The sequence below is a fragment of the Phasianus colchicus genome, chromosome 38, assembly GCF_987193195.1.
Source record: "Phasianus colchicus chromosome 38, bPhaCol1.hap1.1, whole genome shotgun sequence".
NCBI lineage: Eukaryota > Metazoa > Chordata > Aves > Galliformes > Phasianidae > Phasianus > Phasianus colchicus.
Genome location: NC_143473.1, coordinates 848454 through 862775, shown reverse-complemented (window position 1 = coordinate 862775; position 14322 = coordinate 848454). Strand labels below are relative to the sequence as shown.

At 56.0% G+C, this 14322-nt stretch overlaps 1 protein-coding gene and 1 long non-coding RNA gene across 3 annotated transcripts in view; one reads left to right on the top strand and one right to left on the bottom strand.

The window, feature by feature from the left end:
• Positions 1-14322, bottom strand: part of ERCC2 (ERCC excision repair 2, TFIIH core complex helicase subunit) — a 64630-nt gene that overhangs the window by 20882 nt on the left and 29426 nt on the right. For both annotated transcript variants that reach the window (XM_090129814.1, XM_090129815.1), the window contains 5 exons: positions 14065-14166; positions 10984-11047; positions 9369-9490; positions 5798-5890; positions 536-608 (listed from right to left, as the gene is read on the bottom strand). In XM_090129814.1, coding sequence (XP_089985940.1) covers positions 536-608; positions 5798-5890; positions 9369-9490; positions 10984-11047; positions 14065-14166 — 454 coding nt within the window. The remainder of the gene's footprint in view (positions 1-535; positions 609-5797; positions 5891-9368; positions 9491-10983; positions 11048-14064; positions 14167-14322) is intronic.
• Positions 9944-10780, top strand: LOC149913373 (uncharacterized). The gene is made up of 3 exons (XR_016461267.1): positions 9944-10021; positions 10168-10313; positions 10690-10780. It is a non-coding gene; the product is annotated as an uncharacterized LOC149913373 (long non-coding RNA).

Here is a 14322-nt window from a genome sequence, read left to right as displayed (position 1 = left end):
CTCACCCCATAGGACCCCCATATCACCCCATAGGACCCCATAGCCCCCAATCTCACCCCATAGGACCCCCATATCACCCCACAGGACCCCATAGCCCCCAATCTCACCCCATAGGACCCCCATATCACCCCACAGGACCCCATAGCCCCCAATCTCACCCCATAGGACTCCCATATCACCCCATAGGACCCCATAGCCCCCAGTCTCACCCCATAGGACTCCCATATCACCCCATAGGACCCCATAGCCCCCAATCTCACCCCATAGGACCCCCATATCACCCCATAGGACCCCATAGCCCCCAATCTCACCCCATAGGACCCCCATATCACCCCACAGGACCCCATAGCCCCCAATCTCACCCCATAGGACCCCCATATCACTCCATAGGACCCCATAGCCCCCAGTCTGACCCCATAGGACTCCCATATCACCCCACAGGACCCCATAGCCCCCAGTCTCACCCCATAGGACCCCCATATCACCCCATAGCCCCCCATTTCCCCCCATTTCCCCCCATTCCCCCCATACTGACCGAAATCCACCCCCTCGGACACTTTGCCCCTCGCCACCGACAGCAGGACGGCGCCGCGGCCGTTCTCACAGGCCTGGGGGCACCAACGTTCACCAACAGTGAGCGTGCGACACCAGCAGGGGGTGTGAGACACCGACAGGGGGGGTGAGACACCAGTATTGAGTGTGAGACACCAGCAGTGAGTGTGAGACACCAGCAGGGGGTGTGAGACACCGACAGGGGGGGTGAGACACCAGTATTGAGTGTGAGACACCAGCAGTGAGTGTGAGACACCAGCAGGGGGTGTGAGACACCGACAGGGGGTGTGAGACACCGACAGGGGGGGTGAGACACCAGTATTGAGTGTGAGACACCAGTATTGAGTGTGAGACACCAACAGGGAGGGTGAGAAACCAGCAGTGAGTGTGAGACACCAGTATTGAGTGTGAGACACCAGCATTGATTGTTAGACACCAGTATTGAGTGTGAGACACCAACAGTGAGTGTGCAGCACCAGCAGGGGGTGTGAGACACCGACAGGGAGGGTGAGACAACAATATTGAGTGTGAGACACCAGCAGGGGACGTGAGACACCAGTATTGAGAGTGAGACACCAATATTGAGTGTGAGGCACCAGTATTGAGTGTGAGACACCGACAGTGGGTGTGAGACACCAGCAGGGTGTCTGAGACACCATTATGAGTTTGAGACACCAATATTGAGCGTGAGACACCAATATTGAGTGTGAGACACCAGTATTGAGTGTGAGACACCAACAGGGAGTGTGAGACACCAATATTGAGTGTGAGACACCAGTATTGAGTGTGAGACACCAACAGGGAGTGTGAGACACCAGTATTGAGTGTGAGACACCAATGTTCACCATTGTGTGACACCAACAGTGAGTGCAGTGAGTGTGAGGCACCAACATTGAGTGTGAGACACCAGTATTCACCGTTGTGTGACAGCAAGAGTGTGAGACATCAACATTGAGTGTGAAACACCAACAGTGAGTGTGAGACACCAATATTCACCATTGTTGTGACACAAATAGTCACTGTTGTGTGACACCAATGCTGATTGTGAGACACCAATGTTCACCCTTGTGAAACACCAATATTGAGTTGACAGCAACAGTGAGTGTGAAACACCAGCAGTGAGTGTGAGGCGCCAATATTGAGTGTGAGACACCAATATTCACCATTGTCAGACATCAAGAGTGAGTGTGAGACACCAACAGTGAGTGTGAGACACCAATATTGAATGTGAGACACCAATATTCACACACACAATAATGGTGTCACACACACAGTAGTGTCACACAATAGTGCCACAGCAAGTCTCACACACACACACAAATGATTGTGTCACACACTTGCAATAGTGTCACACACACAACAATGGTGTCACACAACAATGGTGTCACACACACAGAAATAATTGTGTCGCACACACAATAATGGTGTCACACACAGCAAGTGTCACACACAAATGTTTGTGTCACACACACGCGTGACAGTGTCACACACACAACAATGGTGTCACACAATAGCAAAAGTGTCACACAGCAACAGTGTCACACACAGAAATGATTGTGTCACACACACAATAGTGTCACACACTCAACAACAGTGTCACACACAAATGATTGTGTCAGACACACACAGGCAATAGTGTCACACACACAATAATGGTGTCACACAATAATGGTCACACAATAAGTGTCACACACACAATACTGGTGTGACACACAGTAGTGTCACACACACAACAGTGTCGTGCATGCAATGCTAGTGACACACTGCAGTAGTGTCACACACACACACTGATTGTGTCACACACACGCAATAGTGTCACGCACACAATAGTGGTGTCACACAATAGCAATAGTGTCACACACACACAGAAATAATTGTGTCACACACACAATAATGGTGTCACACACACAATAGTGTCACACGCTCAACAACAGCGTCACACACAAATGATTGTGTCAGACTCACACACGCAAGTGTCACACAATAATGGTGTCACACAGCAATAGTGTCACACACACACACTGTCACACACACAATAATGGTGTCACACACAAAAGTGTCACACACACACACACAAATAATTGTGTTACACACACACACGCAATAGTGTCACGCACACAATACTGGTGTCACACAACAATAGTGCCACACACAGCAAGTGTCACACACAGAAATGATTGTGTCACACACACACAAACAATAGTGTCACACACACAATACTGGTGTCACACAACAGTGTCACACACAGCAAGTGCCACACACACACACACTCTTATTGTGTCACACACACGTGCAATAGTGTCACACACACAACCCTGGTGTCACACACTCACTTGTGGTGTTACACACCGGTACCTCCAGGTACGGCTCACACAACGATTGTGTCACACACACACACACACCAGTCGTGTCACACACTCAACAGCAGCGTCACACGATTGTGTCACACACACACTAGCGTCACACTCTCAATAGTAGTGTCACACACAAACACTCCCACACTCACGCTCACACTCACACACACTCACGCTCACACTTACCCACCTCCTGTTACTTATCCAAAGCCACGCTGGTCTCACAATGATTGTGTCACACACACACACTCACGGTGTCACACACTCACTCACACACACTCACACGTACACACTCACACACGCTCACGCACCTCCTGGTACTTATCCAAGGCCACGCTGCTCTCACAATGACTGTGTCACACTCACACACACTCACACTCACATTTACACACCCACGCTCACACTCACACTCACACACTCACACTTACACACTCACACTCACACACCTCCTGGTACTTATCCAAGGCCACGCTGCTCTCACAATGATTGTGTCACACACTCACGGTGTCACACACTCACTCACACTCGCACTTACACACTCACACTCACACTGACACACTCACACACCTCCTGGTACTTATCCAAGGCCACGCTGGTCTCACAATGATTGTGTCACTCACACACTCACACTCACACACTCACACTCACACTTACACACTCACGCTCACACTCACGCTCACACTGACACACTCACACACCTCCTGGTACTTATCCAAGGCCACGCTGCTCTCACAATGATTGTGTCACACACACACACGGTGTCTCACACACACACACACTTACACACTCACACTCACACACTCACACTGACACACTCACACACCTCCTGGTACTTATCCAAGGCCACGCTGGTCTCACAATGATTGCGTCACACACACACTCACGGTGTCACACACTCACACTGACACACTCACACACACTCCCCACCTCCTGGTACTTATCCAAGGCCACGCTGCTCTCACAATGATTGTGTCACACACACACACACGGTGTCACACACACACTCACACTTACACACTCACACTGACACACTCACACACTCACACACCTCCTGGTACTTATCCAAGGCCACGCTGGTCTCACAATGATTGTGTCACACACACACACACGGTGTCACACACACACACACTCACACTTACACACTCACACTCACACTTACAGACTCACACTGACACACTCACACACTCACACACCTCCTGGTACTTATCCAAGGCCACGCTGGTCTCACAATGATTGTGTCACACACACACACACGGTGTCACACACTCACACACTCACACTTACACACTCACACTCACACTTACACACTCACACTGACACACTCACACACTCACACACCTCCTGGTACTTATCCAAGGCCACGCTGGTCTCACAATGATTGTGTCACACACACACACACGGTGTCACACACTCACACACTCACACTTACACACTCACACTCACACTGACACACTCACACTGACACACTCACACTCACACACCTCCTGGTACTTATCCAAGGCCACGCTGGTCTCACAATGATTGTGTCACACACACACACACGGTGTCACACACACACTCACACTTACACACACACACTCACACTTACACACTCACACTGACACACTCACACACTCACACACCTCCTGGTACTTATCCAAGGCCACGCTGGTCTCACAATGATTGTGTCACACACACACACACGGTGTCACACACTCACACACTCACACTCACACTTACACACTCACACTGACACACTCACACACTCACACACCTCCTGGTACTTATCCAAGGCCACGCTGGTCTCACAATGATTGTGTCACACACACACACACGGTGTCACACACACACTCACACTTACACACTCACACTCACACTTACACACTCACACTGACACACTCACACACTCACACACCTCCTGGTACTTATCCAAGGCCACGCTGGTCTCACAATGATTGTGTCACACACACACACACGGTGTCACACACACACTCACACTTACACACACACACTCACACTTACACACTCACACTGACACACTCACACACTCACACACCTCCTGGTACTTATCCAAGGCCACGCTGGTCTCACAATGATTGTGTCACACACACACACACGGTGTCACACACTCACACACTCACACTTACACACTCACACTCACACTTACACACTCACACTGACACACTCACACACCTCCTGGTACTTATCCAAGGCCACGCTGGTCTCACAATGATTGTGTCACACACGCACACACGGTGTCACACACTCACACACTCACACTTACACACTCACACTCACACTGACACACTCACACTGACACACTCACACTCACACACCTCCTGGTACTTATCCAAGGCCACGCTGGTCTCACAATGATTGTGTCACACACACACACACGGTGTCACACACACACTCACACTTACACACTCACACTCACACTTACACACTCACACTGACACACACACACACTCACACACCTCCTGGTACTTATCCAAGGCCACGCTGGTCTCACAATGATTGTGTCACACACACACACACGGTGTCACACACTCACACACTCACACTTACACACTCACACTCACACTTACACACTCACACTGACACACTCACACACTCACACACCTCCTGGTACTTATCCAAGGCCACGCTGGTCTCACAATGATTGTGTCACACACACACACACGGTGTCACACACTCACACACTCACACTTACACACTCACACTCACACTTACACACTCACACTGACACACTCACACACTCACACACCTCCTGGTACTTATCCAAGGCCACGCTGGTCTCACAATGATTGTGTCACACACACACACACGGTGTCACACACTCACACACTCACACTTACACACTCACACTCACACTTACACACTCACACTGACACACTCACACACTCACACACCTCCTGGTACTTATCCAAGGCCACGCTGGTCTCGGCTCCGTCCTGCGTCTCAATGAAGATCAGCTTGTGGCGCTGCACCGCCTCCAGGGTGCCCTGCGGCATTGTGGGAGACGGGGGGGGTTGTGGGATATGTGGGGGGTTGTGAGATGTGTGGGGCATTGTGGGATATACAGGGGCATTGTGGGATATATGGGGGGGATTGTGGGAGACGGGGGGCGTTGTGGGATACGTGGGGCATTGTGGGATATGTGGGGGGTTGTGGGATATGCGGGGGCATTGTGGGATACACAGGGGCATTCTGGGAGACGGGGGGCACTGTGGGAGACGAGGGGCATTGTGGGAGACGTGGGGGGTTGTGGGATATGTGGGGATTGTGGGATATGCAGGGGATTGTGGGATATGTGGGGGATTGTGGGAGACTGGGGGCGTTGTGAGATACGTGGGGCATTGTGGGATGTGGGGGGGGTTGTGGGAGACAGGGGGCATTGTGGGATAGGTGGGGGATTGTGGGATATGCAGGGGATTGTGGGATATGCTAGGCATTGTGGGAAATGTGGGGGATTGTGGGATATGTGGGGGATATGGGGGGCATTGTGGGATACCTGGGGCATTGTGGGATATGTGGAGCATTGTGGGAGATGTGGGGGATTGTGGGAGACGGGGGGCGTTGTGGGATATGTGGGGCATTGTGGGATATGCGGGGGATTGTGGGATATGCTGGGCATTGTGGGATAGGTGGGGCATTGTGGGATATGGGGGGGATTGTGGGATACACAGGGGCATTGTGGGAGACGGGGGGCACTGTGGGAGATGTGGACCATTGTGGGATATGTGGGGGATTGTGGGATATGCAGGGCATTGTGGGATATGGGGGGGATTGTGGGATAGGTGGGGGATTGTGGGATAGGTGGGGCATTGTGGGATATGTGGGGCATTGTGGAATACACAGGGGCACTGTGGGATACCTGGGGTGTTGTGGGATATGTGGGGCATTGTGGGGTATGTGAGGCATTGTGGGATACGTGGGGGATTGTGGGAGACATGGGGGGTTGTGGGATATGGGGGGGAATTGTGGGATATGGGGGGCATTGTGGGATACGTGGGGGGTTGTGGGATATGCGGGGGATTGTGGGATATGTGGGGCATTGTGGGATAGGTGGGGCGTTGTGGGATATGGGGGGGATTGTGGGATACGTGGCGCATTGTGGGATGTGTGGGATTGTGGGAGACGTGGGGCATTGTGGGAGACGTGGGGGGTTGTGGGATACGGGGGGGGTTCTGGGATAGGTAGGGGATTGTGGGATGTGTGGGGCATTGTGGGATATGAAGGGGATTGTGGGATACGTGGGGGATTGTGGGATACGTGGGGGATTGTGGGATATGTGGGGCATTGTGGGATAGGTGGGGCACTGTGGGATATGAAGGGGATTGTGGGATACGTGGGGGATTGTGGGACAGGAGGGGGATATTATTGGATATGAGGGGGGTATTATGGAATATGGGGGGCATTATGGGATATTTGAGGGCATTATGGGATGGCAAGGGGCATTATGGGATGTGTGGTGGCATTATAGGATATGTGGGGGCATTATGGGATGGGATATATGGGGGATTATGGGATAGGAGGTTGGTATTATGGGATAGGATGGGGGATTACAGGATGTGTGAGGGCATTATGGGATATGCGGGGTATTATGGGATGTGTGGACGGCATTATGGAATAGGATGGGATGGGATGGGGTACTATGGGATGTTATGGGGGATTATGGAATGTCAGGTGATGGGGTATTATGGGATGGCGGGATTATGGGATGGGGAAGTATTATGGGATGTGGGGGTATCATGAATAGTAGGGACGTTATGGGGTTATGGGAATGTTATGGGGTTATGGGAATGTTATGGGGTTATGGGAATGTTATGGGGTTGTGGGGATGTTATGGGGTTATGGGGACGTTACGGGGTTATGGGGACGTTATGGGGTTATGGGGAATGTTATGGGGTTATGGGGAATGTTATGGGGTTATGGGGACGTTATGGGGTTATGGGGAATGTTATGGGGTTATGGGGAATGTTATGGGGTTATGGGGACGTTATGGGGTTATGGGGAATGTTATGGGGTTATGGGGAATGTTATGGGGTTATGGGGATGTTATGGGGACATTATGGGGACGTTATGGGGACGTTAAGGGATTATGAGGACGTTATGGGGTTATGGAGACATTATGGGGTTATGGGGACGTTATGGGGTTATGGGGAATGTTATGGGGTTATGGGGACATTAAGGGATTATGAGGACGTTATGGGGTTATGGAGACATTATGGGGTTATGGGGACTTTATGGGGTTATGGGGAATGTTATGGGGTTATGGGAATGTTATGGGGTTATGGGGATGTTATGGGGTTATGGGGACGTTATGGGGACGTTATGGGATTATGGGGAAATTATGGGGTTATGAGGATGTTATGGGATTATGGGGACGTTATGGGATTATAGGGATGTTATAGGGTTATGGGAATGTTATGTGGTTATAGGGACATTATGGGGTTATGGGAATATTATGGGGTTATGGAGATGTTATGAGGTTATGGGGACGTTATAGGGATGTTATGGGGTTATGGGGAATATTATGGGGTTATGGGGACGTTATGGGATTATGGAGATGTTATGGGGTTATGGGGACGTTATAGGGATGTTATGGGGTTATGGGGAATATTATGGGGTTATGGGGACGTTATGGGGTTATGGGGACGTTATGGGATTATGGGGACGTTATGGGGTTATGGGGACATTATAGGGATGTTATGGGGTTATGGGGAATGTTATGGGGTTATGGGGACGTTATGGGATTATGGGGAAATTATGGGGTTATGAGGATGTTATGGGATTATGGGGACGTTATGGGGTTATGGGGACGTTATGGGATTATGGGAATGTTATGGGGTTAGGGGAAAGTTATGGGGATGTTATGGGGTTATGGAGACGTTATGGGGACGTTATGGGATTATGGGGATATTATGGGGTTATGGGGACATTATGGGGACGTTATAGGGATGTTATGGGGTTATGGGGAATGTTATGGGGTTATGGGGACGTTATGGGATTATGGGGAAATTATGGGGTTATGGGGATGTTGTGGGGTTATGGGAATGTTATGGGGTTATGGGGATATTATGGGGTTATTGGGACGTTATGGGGTATGGGGATGTTATGGGGTTATGGGGAATGTTATGGGGTTATGGAAACGTTATGGGGTTATGGGGACGTTATGGGGTATGGGGATGTTATGGGGTTATGGGGACGTTTGGGGTTATGGGGACGTTATGGGGACATGGAGGGGTGTAGGGATGCGGGGACAGCGTGAGATATGAAGGGCTATGGGGGGAAGAGGGGGATACGGGGACAATGGGGGCGGTGTGGGATTATGGGGGGACATTACGGGGATACGGGGAGATGTGGGGATATGGGGCCACCGTGGGGACAGTGTGGGGCCGCCATAGGGCCGCTATAGGGACGCAATGGGGAAGGTGCAGTAGCGCGGTGCGGACAGCAGGGGGCGCTGTGGGGTCGCACCTGCTCGTACCAGGCGGCGACGCAGGCCTCCATGTAGGCGTAGCTGGTAAAGAAGGCGACGACGCCGTCCGGAACCACAGAGCACAGCTCCAGCAGCAGCTGCCCGCAGTTCCGCGTCACCGCTGTGAACGAACAGCGCCCCCTTGAGCCGCGGGAATCCAAACCGCGGACACGGTCCTCCGAGCCACACAAAAGGTCCTCCAACACCTAGAAACGGTCCTCCGAACCACACGCAAGGTCCTCCAAGCCGCAGCCGAGGTCCTCCAAATACAGCTGTGGTCCTCCAACCCACGGACATGGTCCTCCAACCCACGGACATAGTCCTCCAACCCACAGCCATGGTCCTCCGAGCCACACAAAAGGTCCTCCAAGCCACAGCCGAGGTCCTCCAAGCCACAGCCGAGGTCCTCCAACACACAGCCGTGGTCCTCCAACCCACACACAAGGTCCCCCAACCACAGCTGTGGTCCTCCAGGCCACAGCCGAGGTCCTCCAACACACAGCCATGGTCCTCCAACCCACGGACATGGTCCTCCAACCCACTCCTGTGGTCCTCCAAGTCACAGCCGAGGTCCTCCAACGCACACACAAGGTCCTCCAAACACAGCCATGGTCTGCCAGCCCACACACAAGGTCCTCCAACCACAGCTGTGGTCCTCCAACCCACAGCTGTGGTGCTCCAAATACAGCTGTGGTCCTCCAAGCCACAGCCAAGGTCCTCCAAGCCACAGCCACAGTCCTCCAACCCACGGACATAGTCCTCCAACCCACAGCCGAGGTCCTCCAAGCCAAACAAAAGGTCCTCCAAGCCACAGCCGAGGTCCTCCAACACACAGCCATGGTCATCCAACCCACGGACATGGTCCTCCAACCCACTCCTGTGGTCCTCCAAGCCGCAGCCGAGGTCCTCCAACTCACACACAAGGTCCTCCAAACACAGCTGTGGTCCTCCAACCCACAGCCAAGGTCCTCCAACCACAACTGTGGTCCTCCAAGCCACAGCCAAGGTCCTCCAACCCACAGCCATGGTCCTCCAACCCACGGACATAGTCCTCCAACCCACAACCGAGGTCCTCCGAGCTACACAAAAGGTCCTCCAAGCCACAGCTGAGGTCCTCCAACACACAGCCGAGGTCCTCCAACCCACACACAAGGTCCCCCAACCACAGCTGTGGTCCTCCAAGCCACAGCCGAGGTCCTCCAACACACAGCCATGGTCATCCAACCCACGGACATGGTCCTCCAACCCACTCCTGTGGTCCTCCAAGTCACAGCCAAGGTCCTCCAACCTACAACCACGGTCCTCCAACCCACACACAAGGTCCTCCAACACACAGCCACAGTCCTCCAACCCACACACAAGGTCCTCCAACCTACAACCACAGTCCTCCAACCCACACACAAGGTCCTCCAACACACAACCACAGTCCTCCAACATGTGGTTGAGGTCCTCCAACCCACAGCTGTGGTCCTCCAAGCCACTCCAGCGCTCCTCCAACCCACACAAGATCCTCCCCCCACGCCCCCTCTCGCCCCCCCCCCCCAACCCCCTCCTCCCCCCCCTTCACCCCCCGCCGCCCCCCCCCCCGTGCCCCCCCCCGTGCCCCCCCCTCACCGATGTCCTCTCTGCTCTCAAACTTGGACGTGATGGCGACCTGGTCGTTACCACGACCCACGATCTGTTGTGGGGGGGGGGGGGGAACAAGGTTGGGGGGGGGAACGGGGGGGGGGACACCAACACACCCATGGGTGACATCGGGACCCCCACAACGTCACCCCCCCATTTCCTCCCCCCCTCCCCCAACAATACCACCCCCCTCCCTGTGCCCACCCCAATAACGTCACCCCTCCATTCCCCCCCCCAGCAAATTTACCCCCCCCAAAAAACATGACCCCCCCCCACAAGGTGACCCCCCCCATATAACCCCTCCCATGACCCCCCCCGTACAAAGTAACCCTGTCCCCCCCCATTTCCCCCCCCACCCCGTGACCTCCCCCAAGCCCCCCCATTTCTCCCCCACCCTTTGACCCCCCCAAGTCCCCCCCCATTTCCCCTCCCCACCCTGCACCCCCCCACGTCTCCCCCCACCCTGTGACCCCCCATCTCCCCACGAACCCCCCCCCCAACCCCATGCCCCCCCAACAAGGTGAACCCCCACCCCGCGACCCCCCCCAAAGCCCCCCCATTTCTCCCCCACCCTTTGACCCCCCCTAAGTCCCCCCATTTTCCCCCCCACCTTGTGACCCCCCCAAGCCCCCACCCATTCCCCCCCCACCCTGTGTCCCAACCATTTTCCCCCCCACCCCATGACCCCCCCTGTGCACGCCCCCCGATTTCCCCTCCAACCTGCACCCCCCTCAAGGCCCCCCCCATTTCTCCCCCCCACCCTGTGACCCCCCCCAGCCCCCCCCAGTTCCCCTCCCCACCCTGTGCCCCTCCCATTTGCCCCCCACCGTGACCCCTGCCCCTACATGAACCCCCCCCAACCCCATGCCCCCCCCACAAGGTGACCCCCCCACCCTGCGATCCCCCAAGCCCCCCCATTTCCCCCCCCACCCCGTGACCCCCCCAAGCCCCCCCCCATTTCTCCCCCAACCTGTGACCCCTCCAACCCCCCCCATTTCCCCCCCCACCCTGTGACCCCCCCGCCCCCCCACCAACCCCCCCACAGCCCCATGCCCCCCCCACAAGGTGACCCCCCCCACCCTGCGACCCCCCCAAAGTCCCCCCCCATTCCCCCCCAACCCTGTGACCCCCCCCAAGCCCCCCCCCATTCCCCCTCCCACCCTGCGTCCCCATTTCTCCTCCCCACCCCATGAGGCCCCCCCCAATTTCCCCCCCACCCTGCGACCCCCACAAGCCCCCTCCCCACTCCCCCCCCCACCCTGTATCCCCCCCCATTTCCCACCCCCACTCTGTGACCCCCCCACACCCCCCCTCATTTCTTCCCCCCACCCTGTGACCCCCCCAAACTCCCCCCCCACATCCCCCCCCACCTTGCGACCTCCCCACCCCCCACAAACCCCCCCACAACCCCATGCTCCCCCCAAGATGACCCCCCCACAACATGACACCCCCCAAACATAACCCTCCCCAAACCCCCTCCCAACCTGTGACCCCCCCAACCTGTGACCCCCCCTAAAATGTGACCCCCCCCAACATGTGACCCCCCCAACATGACCCCCCCCCAACATAACCGCCCCCAAACCCCCCCCAACCTGTGACCCCCCCCAACATGACACCCCCCCAAACCCCCTCCCAACCTGTGACCCCCCTCTGTGACCCCCGCCAACCTGTGACCCCCCCCAACATGACCCCCCCAACATAACCCCCCCCAAACCCCCTCCTAACCTTTGACCCCCCCTAAAATGTGACCCCCCCAACCTGTGACCCCCCCCCAACATGACCCCCCCAACATAACCCCCCCCCAAACCCCCTCCAAACCTGTGACCCCCCCTAAAATGTGACCCCCCCCCACAACATGACCCCCCCCCAACATGACCCCCCCCAAACCCCCCCTAACCTGTGACCCCCCCTAACCTGTGACCCCCCCACCCTGTGACCCCCCCCCAACATAACCCCCCCCAAACCCCCTCCCAACCTGTGACCCCCCCTAAAATGTGACCCCCTCCCAACCTGTGACCCCCCCCCATGACCCCCTACAACATAACCGCCCCCAAACCCCCCCCAACCTGTGACCCACCCCCACAACGTGACCCCCCCCAAACCTCCTCCCAACCTGTGACCCCCCCAACATGTGACCCCCCCCCAACATGACCCCCCCCAACATAACCGCCCCCAAACCCCCCCCAACCTGTGACCCCCCCCAACATGACCCCCCCCCAACATAACCCCCCCAACATGACCCCCCCCAAACCCCCTCCCAACATGTGACCCCCCCTAAAATGTGACCCCCCCAACCTGTGACCCCCCCCAACATGACCCCCCCCAACATAACCCCCCCCAACCCCCCCCCACCCTGTGACCCCCCCGTGACCCCCCCACCCTGTGACCCCCCCCCAACATGACCCCCCCAACATAACCCCCCCCAAACCCCCTCCTAACCTTTGACCCCCCTAAAATGTGACCCCCCCAACCTGTGACCCCCCCCAACATGACCCCCCCAACATAACCCCCCCCAAACCCCCTCCAAACCTGTGACCCCCCCTAAAATGTGACCCCCCCAACCTGTGACACCCCCCCCAACATGACCCCCCCAACATAACCCCCCCCAAACCCCCTCCTAACCTTTGACCCCCCTAAAATGTGACCCCCCCAACCTGTGACCCCCCCCCAACATGACCCCCCCAACATAACCCCCCCCAAACCCCCTCCAAACCTGTGACCCCCCCTAAAATGTGACCCCCCCAACCTGTGACCCCCCCCCACAACATGACCCCCCCCCAACATGACCCCCCCCAAACCCCCCCTGACCTGTGACCCCCCCTAAAATGTGACCCCCCCACCCTGTGACCCCCCCAACATGACCCCCCCCCAACATGACCCCCCCCAAACCCCCCCTAACCTGTGACCCCCCCACCCTGTGACCCCCCCCCCAACATAACCCCCCCCAAACCCCCTCCCAACCTCTGACCCCCCCTAAAATGTGACCCCCCCCCCCCGTAACCCCCCCCCCCAGGAAATGTGACCCCCCCACCCTGTGACCCCCCCCCCCACAAGGTGCCCCCCCCTCACCATGGGACACAGGCAGTTCCGTGCCAAGGTCATGGTGAAGGTCGCCATGGTAACGGGCCGGAAGTCCAGGATTTTGGGGTACATCTCCAGGGGGGACAGAGTCTGGGGGGGGGGCGTAAAATGGGGGGGGGGCACGATATTGGTGGGGGGGGCAATGGGGGGGGCACAGTATTGACATGGGGGGGGCGTAAAATGGGGGGGGCACAATATTGATGGGGGGGCAATGGGGGGGGCCACAGTATTGATGTGGGGGGGGGT